This window comes from Vipera ursinii (genome assembly GCF_947247035.1).
Source record: "Vipera ursinii genome assembly, chromosome: 2".
Classification (NCBI taxonomy): domain Eukaryota; kingdom Metazoa; phylum Chordata; class Lepidosauria; order Squamata; family Viperidae; genus Vipera; species Vipera ursinii.
Genome location: NC_139513.1, coordinates 93,781,335 through 93,797,359, shown reverse-complemented (window position 1 = coordinate 93,797,359; position 16,025 = coordinate 93,781,335). Strand labels below are relative to the sequence as shown.

The following is a 16,025-nucleotide window of genomic DNA, read 5'->3' as shown; positions in this document are numbered from 1 at the left end:
GATATGGTCAAAACACTGATTTCTAAAATAAAATAAAAATACAGTAGTAGATTTAGCAGCAAAAATCTACAAATTTCAGCCTTTTTTTCAAATGTTGAGTTAAGCCTCTGGAATAACAGATACAGGACAAATCCTTGTTAGAAACAAAGAAAGGGCAACCAAAAGTGTGACCTTGTACTCTCTGCTGAATATAATTAATTGAGTATAAAATGCATCTGAGTGCCCTGGAAAAAAATGCAATACAGGCTAAATTAAATGAAGTCAATAATCAGTGTAAAACAGGCAGAATAGTGGGTTATATTCAGTTAACTTGCTCTTACCTGATTCACACGATAGGGCCCCTGAGAAACTGGACTTTTTTTTGCAACCTGCCTTTCCAAAGAGGATGAAATATGGGCTCTTGAAAATGTCCATTGGTATTTGAGATCCAAAAGGGAATATAAATCAACTGCCAGAGTAAGTGTGGGGTGCCTTTTCAATGATATTTATAATATTGTTGAGGCTTGGCAACTGTTTCCACAATTCTGTACCCAAGATCAGCTATTTAATAACCTTTTAAACTTCATGTGCTTCTAGAGGTAACAGACACCCAAGATAATGATGGCATGGAAAATGCTTTGCCTGGGGTCCTTTTCCACAATGTAGATCTAAAACTGGCCAGTAGTATTAGCAGCAGCAAAGCATCTGCTAGCAGGATCAGATTTAGCCTGGTAGGCTAATGTCATGGGAGAGTAATAAAATCAAAATATTTTGAAAAAATATTTTTAAATGTTTAAAATTTTAAGTACTACGTTGCAACTATTCGTTGTTGAGGAAAATATATTACAGGGCTGCCCATATGCAACTGGTAACATGCTACAAATAGATATTTTGCATCTAAAACACTGTAAAACAATTAGACAAATTCCTAATAACAATAGTAGTAGTAGTAGTAGTAATACAGGTAGTCCTTGACTTACAACACTTTGTTTAGTGATCATTCAAAGTTGCAACGGCACTGAAAAAAGTTATTTATAACTGTTTTTTCACATTTACGACTGTTGCAGCATCCCCATGGTCATGTGATCAGAATTCAGCCGCTTGGCAACTGATTCATATTTATAATGGGTGCAGTGTCCCAAGGTCATGTGATCACCTTCTGTGACCTTCTGACAAGCAAAGTCAATGGGGAAGCCAGATTCACTTAACAACTGCGTTACTAACTTAACAACCAATGATTCACTCAACAACTGTGGCAAGACAGGTCATAAAATGGGGGCAAAACTGACTTAACAAATGCCTCACTTTGCCACAGAAATTTTGGGTTCAGTTGTGGTCGTAAGTCAAGGACTATCTGTATTGACAAATTCACACCATCGGCATTGACAAATTTAGCATCAGTCAATTGCAAAAGGCAGCTTTACTGGGAACAGTGATGATACCTTTAACACCATGATCAAACATCAACATTTGCTTATCCCAGGTCCTTGGGAAGGACTCGATAGGTGGATTAAAATGCCAAATCCAGTCTGAAAATCTGAACATCTGGCTGACTGTGTGATGAATGATAACAATAATAAACCACAGGAGTTCATAAAGAAAATGTTATATCTCCCTGTACAGATTTGATATTATACACCCAATTCCATACCTTACGCATTGTCTCTCTAGGGATGGTGTTAGACAGGAAACTGAAATCAACAGCTTGGTGTAAATGCCTGGCTAGATGTATTTGCTTAGTTTCTGAGAAATAGAAGGTTTTCCAAAACAAAGCTAAACAAAATTAGTAGGAACGAACTTTTGTGTAATATGGAACCCTTCTCTGTCTAAAGGTATCCTTTGGCAGTACCCCTTTGGCTACTAGTTGTGATGATTGAATCCAAAGCTGCTTCTGTGTGAGTTGTCATGGTACTGTCAAGTTTTCTTCTTTTATTTAATGAAGGAGCACCATCTGGTAATTGCAGATAATTAAAATGAAAATGTACAGAGGAAGGTGTTGATGTCACTCTTTTGATGAATAAATCAAAAGGTGTTTATGTCAATTTTTTGATGAATAAATCACAATTCTTTTAAAGTGGCTTTTACTAAACTTGTCGGGCTTGGATATATTCAAGGAAACCTAGATTTAAATCCATTTCTAAATCCTTGCAAGCAAAGTATGATTGTTTATGTGTATTAAAATAATTGTTCCATGTTATTTGACTTCAACTTTTATTAAACTAGGGTTGGTGAAATGTATTTAGTTCACATTTGAAGAAAGCGCATCTGAGTCTAGTATGCAAATTGGAAATTAAGATTCATCCTCAACTTTTACATTGGCGTTCTCAAGACGTGTGTGCTTGCATGTATATATAATACACCCACACACATAATTTAGTACACATCGCACTCATACACACACACATAGAGCCTATATATTAAAAGAAAAATGTATACAACAAGGGGAAATGTGGTTGTACAAATCCTACTGTGCTCAGCAAAAGTGTGCAGATATAGAAGAATGCTGCTTTGTGGAATAGAATGCAGAATGCAGAATAACAGTTATTGATTCAGAGTTGGCAAGCATTTGTTTTCCTTCATGTAGTCCACACAATTTTAAGACTGGAACAGCTTGGAGATTTTGCATGTTTCCATTTTAAGATATTGGATGCTTTTCCTGTCCAATAATGTGAACTTGTCAGTTACAAAAAAGGTGATGGTGCCACAAATATTCTATATGAAGCGGATTTTCTAGACCCGTACCAATTGGGTTTCAGGCCCGGGTACAGCACGGAGACGGCATTGGTCGCACTGGTGAATGATCTCTGGAGGGCTCGGGACAGGGGACATTCCTCTGTTCTAGTCCTATTAGACCTCTCAGCGGCTTTCGATACCATCGACCATGGTATCCTGCTGTGGCGTCTCAGGGGATTGGGAGTGGGAGGCACGGTCTTACAGTGGTTCTCCTCCTATCTCCAGGGACGTTCGCAGTCGGTGTTGACAGGAGGGCAGAGGTCGACCACGAGGTCTCTCGTTTGCGGAGTTCCTCAGGGGTCGGTCCTCTCGCCTCCTGTTCAACATCTACATGAAACCGCTGGGTGAGATCATTCGTGGCTTTGGAGTTGGGTATCATCAGTACGCTGATGATACCTAGCTTTTCCTTTCGACCCCAAACCACCCCAGTGATGCCCTCAACGTGATGTCCCGTTGCCTGGAGGTGGTTCGGGTCTGGATGGGGAGGAACAGACTTCAACTCAACCCCGACAAGACTGAGTGGCTTTGCATACCTTCATCCCGGGTCTATTCGGATATTCCATCTCTTTCTATGGGGGGTGAATTATTGCTCCCCGTAGATAGGGCTCACAACTTGGGAGTCCTCCTAGATTCACGGCTCACTTTGGAAGATCACATGGTGGCTGTGACTAGGGGGGCTTTCGCCCAGGTTCGCCTGGTGCGCCAGTTGCGGCCCTATCTAAGCCGGGATGATTTATGCACGGTCACTCATGCGCTCGTGACCTCTCGTCTAGACTACTGCAACGCTCTCTACATGGGGCTTCCCTTGAGGACCACCCGGAGGCTCCAACTGGTACAGAATGCAGCCGCGAGAGTTGTGTTGGGAGTTTCCCGATACTTCCATGTCACACCTCTGCTCCGTGAGCTGCATTGGTTACCAGTTGTCTTCCGGGTGAGATTCAAGGTACTAGTAATGGTGTTTAAAGCCCTACATGGCAGGGGTCCGGAGTACCTTAGGGAACACCTGCTGCCGGCGTCAACTTCCCTCCGCCCTGTGCGTTCCCACAGAGAGGGCCTCCTCAGGGTGCCACCGGTCAGAGAATGTAGACTGGTGGCCCCCAGGGGGAGATCTTTCTCTGTGGGCGCCCCGGAGCTATGGAACCAGTTACCGGTTGAGCTCCGGACAGCGCCCGATCTTCGCTCCTTTCGCCGCGATCTGAAAACATACCTGTTCGAACAAGCCGGCCTGGCCTGAGGGGGGATTGGTGGGGTTTTTACTATCATTTTATTGGGGTTTTTATTATGTATCAACTGTTTTTATGGGCATGTATTTAATTACCTTTTAATTTTTGTAACTCTGTGTTTTATTCTTGCCCTGTACACTGCCCTGAGTCCTTCGGGAGAAGGGTGGTATAGAAATATTAATAAATTAAATTAAATTAAATTATATGGATTAAGATTGTGGTACTCGGTTTTCTTATGGAATGTGACAAAGAGCAACAAAATAAGAATGCATAGATGGGTTATATTGGTGAATGCCACGTAATGAAGTCACAGTCATATCCAATATTATAGGTTATCACCGCCCTACTGATAAATTCCTCTAGATGCCCATGATAAAATGATGTACAGGTAGTCCTTGACTTACAACTATTTGTTCCATGACTGTTCAAAGCTACAGTGGCATTGAACAAAGGAACTTACGACTCTTCCCAAAACTATGGCCATTGCAGCATCCCTATGGACATGTGATCAAAATGTGAGGTGCTTGGTAGCCCACACACATGTTTACAACTGCAAGGGCACTTCAACCCCTCCGATCCTATCTCCCCCCCCTCTTAGGGACTCCTGCACTCTACAACCCCATTGTACTGACCTTTGCCATCTTCTTTCTCTCGTTGCTGACCAAGAGTGGCCACCCTGGCCCTTCATGAGGCAGTTGCTGGCCACATAAGACATTGCCTCACAAACAGCCAGGTTGAGCATACCTCATCAGCAATGGAAGCAAGAACCCATACAGCTGAGTGGTGGAGTGCAAGGTAGGGAGGGCAGCTGGGACTGGGACTGTGCTGGGATAGTGGCAGCTTTCTGGGCTGGCATGAAGCCCCTTTGTGCCACTCTGCTGGGTGAGACTGGGGCTGAGCTACATGCTGCACTGCAGCTTAGGAGCATCCAATGTGCTGTAGTTTTCTGAGGTGTGGTGGCTTTGTGCCATTTGCTGGACCAGGCTGGAGTGACTGTCATTTCCCAGAGCCACAGTGCATCAAGAAACCCCTGAGCCTCAGCATACTGTTTCCCTGGCCTCCCTGAACTGAAGCCAGCTGCATTGCACCCAAACGTGTGCAAAGTCTGCACCAGGCCTCCCAAAATCTTTCCCATCCTTCTTGCATAACCCCCAATCTCCTTACCTGGGACTCCTTCCACTACTTGCTTAATGGCTCTTATGTCTAGAATTTTGACAGCAAGCAGGACTGCCAGTGTTATCTACTGGGCTTGCTTGTTAATACCACGTGGTAACGGCTGGTAGGTTGCTAGAGCAGGGAGCTAGCTAACGGCTCCCAGCATCTCAGACAACCCATTTCCAGCACTCCTATTGGTTGCCCCTATGCGGCATTAGGTTGCTTCAAACCTATTGGCCACCGCCTAGGGGCCAAGGTATAAGTTGCTGCAGCTGCAGCCCTGTTCTCCAATTCAGATCCTGCAAGAAATAAACTATGTTCTTCACTGAACTCACTTGCCTCGTCTTCATTCCTATGCAACAAACCCAGTAAACAACACTGGTGATGAGGATGGGATCCTGTTTCTCCATTGAAGCTGAAAGTCACTAGGGGAGAGGCAGCACATGCCTGTTGGGAAAGCAAATCCCCCCCTACAGTCGGCTAGCTAAGCCATGCTAGCGACACGTGCTCAGAGGACCAATCCCTGGGCAACAGAGAGGCAGCAGACAAAGACGCTGAGATCCAGCCGTGAAGACCAGCAGAATGCCCAAGGTTGGAAGGCTGCGAGAATTCGACATCAAGCAACCAGAAGGATGGCCCTCGTACCTGTCCCAGGTCAAAAATTACCTTCAGGCAAACCAGGTCGCAGAGCATGGACTAAAGGCTGCCACGCTGCTTTGTGTGTGCGGCCCAGCGACGTTCAATCTGGCCGAAAACCTGTTTGCGCCCATGCCATTGGAATCCATCTTCTACACCAAACTGAAGAAGAAGCTCGGAGAACAGCTAATACAGCAGCTGGGAGAGACCGCATCAGAGTACATTGCAGCCTTGAGGCAGGCTACATGCCTGTATCAATTTTCAGACGTTGAAGAGCGACTTTGAGACCGGCTCATCTGCAGCCTCCGCAACAGAGAGCTGCAGCAGAAACTTTTTGCTAGAGAAGTCCTGTCGTTCGCTGATGCCCAGAACAAAGCCATGGCAGACGAAGCCGCCGGTGGAGCCGTCCGAACGATCCAGCCCACCAGAACGATGCTACGTGAAGAAGCCACCCACCATGAGGATGCAGAACTCACTGAGGACTCCGAAGAAGACGCCAAAGTCAACAAGTTGCACAGACAACCCGAACAACATCCCCGCAGCAGCAAGTGGCAAGAGACTTCTTACAAGGCAGATCCCTTGCCTAGATGTCCAGGTTGTGGCAGCCACCATCAACGCTTGGACTGCAGGTTCCAGACAGCCATGTGCTGGGCCTGCAGAAAAACTGGCCACATCGCATCTGTTTGCAGAGGTCGCCAGAGGGACCAGCCATCGAATCGCCAGTCAGAAGATCCGACCAGGAGAGGTACCGGGGCCATTCAGCGTGGGGTTTTGCTCAAGCCATAAAATTGTCTGCCGTACCGGGGCCCGAAGCCCCCTTAAACCCAAGTATAGACTTCAGGTGGAGCTACAAGGGGTCCCCTGTAAGATGGAGCTGGAGACAGGCTCAGCCGTTTCCATTATTTCTCTGGACACATTTAACTCCGTGTGCAGTTGCAGTAGGAGATGGGCCAAGCTGAGGCCCTCTGACATACTTTTAACAGATTTCCAGAATGCAAAAGTTGTAGTCAAGGGTGAAGCCACCTTGGCCATTAAATTTAAAGGGTTTTCAGGGTACCTGGATGTTGTTGTAGTAGGGGGTCAGAGAATGAGCCTAATTGGGCTCGATTGGTTTGATGCACAAGGCATCCAAGTAACCGGTATCAACCGAACATAAGTCGCAGGTCTAGCATCAGTTTGCGAGGACTTCGCAGATGTATTTGATTCAGCCCTAGGAACTTACACCGGGCCGCCAATAGCATTTAAACTGGACCCAAACGTGATTCCCGTCAGAATTAAGCCTTGCAGGGTCCCCTTTGCCCTCAAGCACAAAATAGACACAGAACTAGACAAGCTTGTGGAACGGTGTGTTGCAACCAGTAGATGGTGGGGAGTGGGAAACTCCTATTGTAACACCACTTAAAGCCAACGGGGAACTCAGAATATGTGCAGACTATAAATGCACAATTAACAGGACCCTTAAACAGCACGCATACCCAGTCTCAGTGGTAAGCCACATACTGGCATCTTTGCAGGGTGGCACCATGTTTGCAAAATTAGATTTAGTGCAGGCCTATCAGCAACTACCTGTTGATGAGGCCACAGCACAGACAATTGTGACCCACAGGGGGGCTTTCAAGGTAAAACGTTTGCAATTTGCGGTCGGTGTAGCCCCAGGCATTTTTCAGGCAATCATGGAACGCACACTCAAAGGCATCCCAAGAATTTGCCCCTGTTTTGACAATGTGCTGATTGCCAGAGAATCCACAGAAGTGCTAGCAAGGAGGCTCAGAGCCATCCTGCAGAGGCAGCGTGAAGCAGGCCTCAAACTAAAAAAGAGCAAATGCAGTATTGGGGTTTCCTCAACTGAATTTTTGGGGTTTCGCATTGATGCTAATGGCATCCACCCAGCTGAGTCCAAAGTAAAGGCCATTCAGATGGCACCTAGCCCTAAAACAAAAGGAGAGCTGCAAGAATTCTTGGGCCTCCTGAACTTCTACCACGCGTTCCTAACAAGGCCGCAGTGGCAGAGCCACTTCACAGGCTCTTAGATAAAAAAGCTACTTGGAAGTGGACCAGCATTCACGAAAAAAGTTTTCAGGACCTGAAGTCACTTCTGTCGGTCAGTTCCACTATCACTCATTTCAGGGAGTCTAAACCAGTCTGTTTAGCGTGTGACGCATCCCCATATGGAGTGGGTGCAGTCTTGAGTCACTTAAAGAAAGATGGAACCCAAGTTCCCATTGCATTTTATTCAAGGACACTGTCCTCTGCTGAGCGTAACTATGCTCAAATTGACAAAGAGGCATTGGCTATAGTAGCTGGAGTTAAAAAATTCCATGACTACTTATATGGCAGGGATTTCACGGTCTTCACAGACCACAAACCATTATTGGGGTTATTCACCTCAGACAAACAGACACCCCACATATTATCCCCCAGAATGCTGAGATGGTCTATTTTTTTATCAGCTTACACGTTTAAGCTGATTCACAAACCTGGCAAAGAAATGGGCCATGCAGATGGCCTGAGCAGGCTTCCACTGCCACAAATCGAACCAGCCCCAGCCCCAACGGCCTGCGTATTGTCCATCCAGGACTTGCCAGAATTTCCTCTCCACACAGGGGACATAGCTGCAGAAACAGCAGCTGATAAGACATTAAGTAGAGTACTTTCTTGGGTACACACAGGATGGCTGGATAAAAGCCCAGGCCCTGAATTCCAGAGTTATTTTACTAGAAGACACGAGCTATCAGCTCACAAGGGTTGTATCCTATGGGGGAACAGGGTCATAGTCCCCACCTCACTAAGAGACAGGGTCTTACAATCACTACTTGAAGGTCATCCGGGTATTGTCCATATGAAAGCTTTAGCTAGAAGCTACTTATGGTGGCCAGGGTTAGACAAGGCCATTGAAGCCCAGGTGCATGGATGTTACACATGCCAGCAATCAAGGCCTGAAATGCCGCATGCTCCAATTCACAGGTGGGAGGAGACTCACACTCCCTGGTCTAGAATTCACATAGACTTCGCTGGGCCCTTTCAGGGACAGCTCTTCCTTATAGTGGTCGACAGCCACTCTAAATGGCTTGAAGTAATTCCAGTTCCTAACATGACTACTGCTAGGACCATCCTGGTGCTTAGGAAACTCTTTGCCACACATGGGCTGCCAGACGTCATAGTATCTGACAATGGAGCCCAATTTACAGCGGCAGAATTTCAGGCATTCCTGAGAGCAAACCTCATCAGGCATGCAACGTCAGCCCCATTTCACCCTTCTTCTAATGGTCAAGCCGAATGGATGATCCGAACCACAAAAGAGTCACTGAAGCATATAGTGACTGGGGACTGGCATCACAGATTGGCAGATTTTTTACTTTGCCAGCATTCCACGCCAGCTGCGCTGGGGGAGGTGACTGATCACGAAACTGGACAGGTTGCATCCAGATAGGGTGGCAGCAGAAGCTTTGCACCCAAAACCCCTGAGAGGATTGCAAGTGGGCGATGGGGTGTGGGTCAGGAACTATGGGCATGGGAATTTGTGGGTGCCTGAAAAAATTACTAAAACATCAGGCCCCCTCTCTTACGAAGTGGGGCTGGAAGGCAGGTGAGTTGTATGGCGCCACATAGATCAGCTTAGGAAGCGTTTTCCTGAATGGCCACAAAACGAGGACTTCATCATAAGTCCTTACTCAGGTCCACAAACTGGCAGCCAAGCCGGCCCATGCATGGACCCTGAAGGCTCACACAGCCCAAGCAACGAGGAGTTGGCCGTAGAGGAGAGGAGCCTGGAAGTGCAACATCCTGACGGAAAAAGCCAACCTGACGGCTACAGCCGCTGTGCTAACTCTGCTGAACAAACTGACTCTGGGGTGGGCCAACCTGGAAAGGCCAGCCAGAGAGCACCAAGCCACTCAGAATCACTTGAACTAAGAGACACTGGTCTACCCAGCCCGGCGGGCAAGCTGGTAGGCCAGGACGTGCCTGGGTCCCCCAGGTGTTGCACAAGGCCATGCAAACCTCCTGCTTATCTGAAAGATTTTGTTCAGTAATAATAAAGCTATAATGTTGTATGTACCTAGTATTTAATGCTGACCTACAAGATTGTAATGGACAATGGAGCTATAATGTTGTAAGTACTTTATTGTGCTGCTAAGTGGAACCTATTCACACCAGTGTTAAGTCTTTGTAAGTATATTGCTATTTTCTATTGTTGCTATAGTGTTGTTTGTTCTAAGGGGGGAGGGGTGTTATGTATTGGGCTTGCTTGTTAACACCACATGGTAATGGCTGGTAGGTTGCTAGAGCAGGGAGCTAGCTAACGGCTCCCAGCATCTCAGACAACCTGTCTCCAGCGCTGCTATTGGTTGCCCCTAGGCCGCAATAGGTTGCTTCAAACCTATTGGCCGCCGCCTAGGGACCAAGATATAAATTGCTGCAGCTGCAGCCCTATTCTCCAGTTCAGATCCTGCAAGAAATAAACCATGTTCTTTGCTGAACTCACTCGCCTCATCTTCATTCCTGCGCAACGAACCCAGTACACAACAGCCAGGATTACTGTCATTAAGCAATGTAGTCATATGGCATTGTGCCTTTTTATTATTATTTTTATAAATTACGCAAGGCAGCAAACATACCTAATGCTCCTTCCTTTTCTTTACTTTCCCCACAAAAAAAAAGTGAGGTGAGTGAAGCGAGAGAGAGCGACTAGCTCAAAGTCACCCAGCTGGTTTTCACACCTAAGGCAGGACTAGAACTCACAGTCTCCTGTTTTCTTAGCTTGGTGCCTTAAGCACTAGATCAAACTGGCCTGGTCAAAACTTTACAGGTGCATTGCTTAGTGACAGAAATTGTGGTTGTAAATTGAGGAATATCTGTCTGCATGATTGATGGGTGGTGTATGACTTAATAGTGGTGTGTGTTTGGGGGGGGCTTTGATCAAGAAAACAGAACAAGGGAAGGATTAACCTTCCATACGCTTCCAGTAATCCTGCCCCAATCAATCCAAAGCCTCCAGAGTCTGCTCTAAAGAAAAATGTCACATCTATCCTGTGTCACATACAGGATAGCCTTACACTTCTTATTTGTATTACATGTTGACATTTTGATGGTAGTTGCAAATTCTCCCTTGTGTCAACTTCAGAAATAGTCAGTCCCAGGCTTCTACTGCCACGTCCAAGCTATGTTTACACGGAACAGATCTAGAAATGATGGTGATGTTTGTTAAGGTTTCTTTAATCTCCCAAATTGTGCTTCCTAGTGTGGCCAAGTCCATGATTATGATATAGAAGTTGGATACTTTGTACAAGCCACCTGAGGTCTTCACTTTTTTTTCTGCTGTGAAGTTTTTATTATTACCGTATTTTTTTGAAAAATTGAGAGTCATTAGATTTCCTGCTGGCAACGACTAGATGTTAAGCTTAAGAATGCTGTGAGGGATGCCATTTCATATTTTGAGAGAGAACATTTATCCTAGCATTTGAGAATTATTTTTCCTATTGCCTTCCTATATACCAAAAAACAGGATTAACAATCAAGTGTTCCACTACAGAGTAATAAAGTCGGCCAGATATTTATGCAGAAAAAGGGAAAGGGAAAAAAAACCTTTGCTTAAAAAGTTTTTTTCTTTTGCTATGAAACTGCTACTGCCAGTTTCGTACTGCCTTTGAAAAAAAATTCTGTGGTGCCTAGATGTTAAATGTCTAGTGAAGCAATACTTCCCTGAGGGGAAGGATACATATAGCATTTCAGCTGTTTCATGATTTTACATTGTGTATGTATGTTGAAAGAAATCCCATTGTCTCTAGAAAATTCACCTTTTTTCATTTCTTTTATCTACATGGTTGCAGAGTTCCTGTCAAATTGTCTTAGATCCATCTTGAAATATAGCTGTTTGCTTCAAGCTTTCAAGAAACCCCCATCTCTCTCACAGAGTGACTGTTTGATATTTAAGCATATATTAAAGACATTTTTAAATGAAAGGACAACTGAGGTATCTTATATGTAGCTAAGGATTTGTGAAATACACTTTGTTAAAATTTTGCTGTGGTGTGATTGATGATAATGTTAAATCAAAAACAAACAAGCCACAGTAGCATAGAAATTCACTATTTTCATCAGTTGCATCAAACGTTGCCTGTTGGGGTCGAGGCTGTACTCCTGAAATGGAGCAGGACTAATTTTTCATTGAGTTTAAAGGAGTCAGTAGTAATTATCTCCTTTGGTTGCACAATTGTAGCTGTCTCCAGTGCCTTTTCAGGATACACGAGGAACGATAAGTGAGTTTGTTTCTATAGTGCTCTTGTTATATTGTCAGGTGGACTCCTCTTAATATTATCTCAAAATGAAATCAAATTCTGTGATGTGAAATAACCAGGGTAATTTTCCACATCTTAAAACACAGCAGGTAGGATTTAGTCATGACTAAGTTAAGCTTCATTGATTCCTGTGGATCACTTGAGCTGCAAGCAGGACTAAGCCTGCAAGAATCTACTGTGCTGCTTTCTATAGTAAACTAATACATGCAATAATAAGTGAAAATTAGTGTGGATAAAAGGTTTGAGCTGTGAGCACAACCGCCTCAAAGGTATTGCATCTAATGTGATCATTTAGTTTCCCAATGAAATTGATGAAATGTAAGTCTTTATCTGTGTGGTTCCGTTCCACTGATTTCAGTGGGATTTGCAATATAATTTTACACTTTTTTCTACTCCAAAATAAAGGCAATGAAGTCCAGGGAAACTTATTTTCAAGCAAATATGTTAAGTCTTTTTTAGGAGGTTTTTAACATGTACTTGCAGAATTTTTCTTATGCCTAACCAGGTGGGAAATTCAAATATTTTCATAATTTATCAGATTAAGTCGAGCGATACAAATACCTTGACTATATTTATGTTGTTTCTTTTGTGTGTGTGGTATGTATAGTTTTTGAAGAGCCTGAAGATCCAAGTAACAGATCTTTTTTTTCTGAGATCATCTCTTCAATTTCTGATGTAAAGTTCAGCCATACTGGGAGATACATCATGACCAGGGATTATCTCACTGTCAAGGTGTGGGATCTAAATATGGAGAACAGACCTATTGAGACATACCAGGTATTTTATCTTGATCCTTTGTTTCTTGGCATGTGAATGAATGGTATAGGTCACTGGTGTCAAATTCAATTGCGTCGCGTAACGTATTGTGATGTTTTTTGCCTTTGCGGAGCCTGGGTGGGCGTGGCCTGCACATGTTGCATCTGGCCAGCAGGCCACTAGTTTGACACCCCTGGTATAGGTGTTAAATCCAGTGTGAGAGAGGTGTGGCTATCTTCACAAGCATTCCTAAAATGCTTCAAAACAATTTATTTTTACATGTATTCATTTATGACTGCTGTGAGATCTTAGAGTTGGCCAACACATAATTTACTGATTTCAATTATATTGCTAATGCAGTTTAAAAAAAACAGACTGTTTCTGGTTTTTAGTAGTAAGAACAATTAAAAAAACACCAAAATTAAAACATCCATGGTAGAAGCTAAGATAAAATAACTGTTGCTAATAACTTCAGACTCTTGTCCTCTGGAATCTGTGAGCAGAGTTTGAATCGAACTTTAGCATGGCGTTCTTTCTGAATGCTTCTTTCTTTTTATTCTTTGTCTCTCTTTCTCCTAGGTTCATGATTACCTCCGCAGCAAGCTGTGCTCCCTCTATGAGAATGATTGCATTTTTGATAAATTTGAATGTGTATGGAATGGGTCAGACAGGTAAGGAGTTATACCGCAGGATTATTGTGTTTTTTTTCATTTTCTGATTCCTCAAATCCATCCACTTTTATCTTTTCAGCACTTTGCTTCTTCATGCAGTGCAGAAAAGATTTTCTTGCAAATGAAAAAAAAATCATTAAATTTCAGATTTCATTGAAACTTGAAAAACACTTGGTAATAAGTCTCATAACTTGTTGAAATGTCAGCTCTTCTTGTCATCCAGAAAACTAACATTAGACATATAAAGAGAGGCTGCAAGCAATTTGAAGAGAAGTTACTTCAATTAAGATAGCTGAATGAGTACTGCTTATGTTGGGCCAAGCGTACAGATCCCAAAAACCTGATCAGCAGAGGACTGATAATGAAATGAGCTGCACACAGTGATGCCAACCTATTAATGTTCTTATGGTACATAAGCATTGTGATGAGCTGTAGGGTTTTTTTTTAAATGCAAAGGAACTTTGCCTAGCTGACATAAATTAGAATTTCTAAACTAGCTAGGCATACAAAGCCAAGATTTAATTGGCTCCATTTATGAAATAGAAATGAAATTAAAATGACCTATATAATTGTTGCTTAATTCTTCCTTGGAAACTATGGCTAATGGAATTAGGATTTTTTCTTTTTGTCAACATTATACTTTCAGCTATGGACAATTAGAAAATTAAAAAGTAATTTAAATATTGCTCATTTGTAACATAAAATTAAGCATGAAATTAACTTGCCATTGTAATTAGTTTTTAGATTTTCAGTCTAAATATTAGCCTGCAGGACAGGAGTATTTCTCTGAATCCACCAGTCCCAAGAAAGGCCCTGATCTAAGGGATGGTGCTGCACTGAGATCCCTCCTTATTTGCAAGCAGCATTCCCCTTGATCTAAATATTATGGGGGCAACCAAGCCAGCTGTTGAATTTGCTGAAGCTTTTAATTGGATCCATGTATCATCATTCTCTTTTCAGGTGGTTAGTGCTTATTTGATTTATCATTATTTTGATATTTTAAGAGGTTTTTTTTTTTAAAAAAAGGCATCTTAATAATGATAAGAAATGAGATGAGTTCCAACAACTGTCCCCATGCCACCTACCAAAGTGTGGTCCAATTTAGCTACCTTACTTTATTATAAGTGGAAATTGCAGGAATGAAGAAGGACGACTTGTCTCATTGCATAAATGCACCATCGGCCTAACTACCGATGGTGATTATAGTCCCCCTTTAAGTTGACATTTACAGAGCCAGAAAATTGCTTTCTGACCTGCTATTCCATCCCTCACTGTTTTGGGGTTTCCCAAGAAAGGAAATAAAGGTAAATATAGGTTTCCCCCGTCCAGTCATGTCCGACTCTAGGAGGCAGTGCTCATCTCCATTTCTTAGCCAAGGGAGCCAAAATTATCCCAAGACATTTCTGTGGTCATGTAGCCGGTATAGCTATATGCCGAGATGCATGGGATGCTATTACCTTCCCACTGAAGTGGTACCTATTTATCTACTTGCAATTGCATGCTTTCAAACTGCTAGATGGCAGGAGAGCTGGGGCAAGTGTTGGGAGCTTACTTACCCTGTCATGTTGTGCTCAGGTCTGAAAGCTGGGCTGTCAGCTTTGTAGCTGGCAAGCTTAGCATCTTTAACCACTGAGCCATCACACTGCCTAAGAGAGGAAGGAGATATGGTAGGTATTTCTTAAAGCTGGATCTGTCCTGAAATGGGATGTGATTGAGAGAAGAATTAAAACTAAAAAGATTCTAAATTTCACTGGACATTTTTTTTCTCTTTCTTCTCAGTGTCATCATGACTGGCTCCTACAATAATTTCTTTAGAATGTTTGATCGCAATACCAAGCGTGATGTGACTCTTGAAGCCTCAAGAGAAAACAGCAAACCCCGTGCCATCCTGAAGCCTCGCAAAGTTTGTGTTGGAGGCAAAAGGAGGAAAGATGAAATTAGCGTGGACAGTCTGGACTTTAGCAAAAAGATCCTGCATACAGCTTGGCATCCTTCAGAAAATATAATAGCAGTGGCAGCAACAAATAACCTGTATATATTTCAAGACAAGGTTAATTAGGAGGGAGAAAAGATGATCCTTGGGAATCTAATATTCTGGAGACTAGCAAACAAAAGTTTTTTTTTAAAAAAAAATGTCCTGTTTTCTTCTCCTCGTTTTTTTTTTCTTTTTCCTTCATCATTCCTCTGCAGACACTGACTGTGTAGAGGTAAACTCTCAGATTCCAACGTTTATTGCTTTGCCCTCAATATAAAGAAATTGGATGGCAAAGCAAATTAGGAACAGTTGAATTTTAAGTACTGAAAGCGACCAAGCTGCTACTACAACAGTGAGCTTGAATTCTGTATGCTTTCATTTCCCCAGTAGTAACTGGCAAATTTAGTTCCTTTACAAATATAATTTGTAATCTGGAACCAAAGGAAGATTACTAAATTATATTTATGAAAAAAGAAAACAAAACTCAGCCAAGGCCATGAAACAAAGATGCATTGTATTAAGCTATCTCTTTTTTAAAAAAATTACTTGGAGATTTTTCTTTGGAAAAAGAAACAGGAATTAAGACGCCTGATGGTTCATT

General features: G+C 43.1%; 1 protein-coding gene across 3 annotated transcripts in view; it reads left to right on the top strand.

The window, feature by feature from the left end:
• The window catches only part of PPP2R2B (protein phosphatase 2 regulatory subunit Bbeta), a gene marked incomplete at its 3' end in the record, with an annotated part of 279,756 nt that extends 264,248 nt beyond the window's left edge, over nucleotides 1–15,508 (top strand). For all 3 annotated transcript variants that reach the window (XM_083355382.1, XM_083355380.1, XM_083355381.1), the window contains exons 7-9: nucleotides 12,630–12,799; nucleotides 13,358–13,449; nucleotides 15,229–15,508. In XM_083355382.1, the coding sequence (XP_083211508.1) occupies nucleotides 12,630–12,799; nucleotides 13,358–13,449; nucleotides 15,229–15,508 (542 nt within the window). The remainder of the gene's footprint in view (nucleotides 1–12,629; nucleotides 12,800–13,357; nucleotides 13,450–15,228) is intronic.
• Between the last annotated feature and the right edge of the window lie 517 nt (nucleotides 15,509–16,025).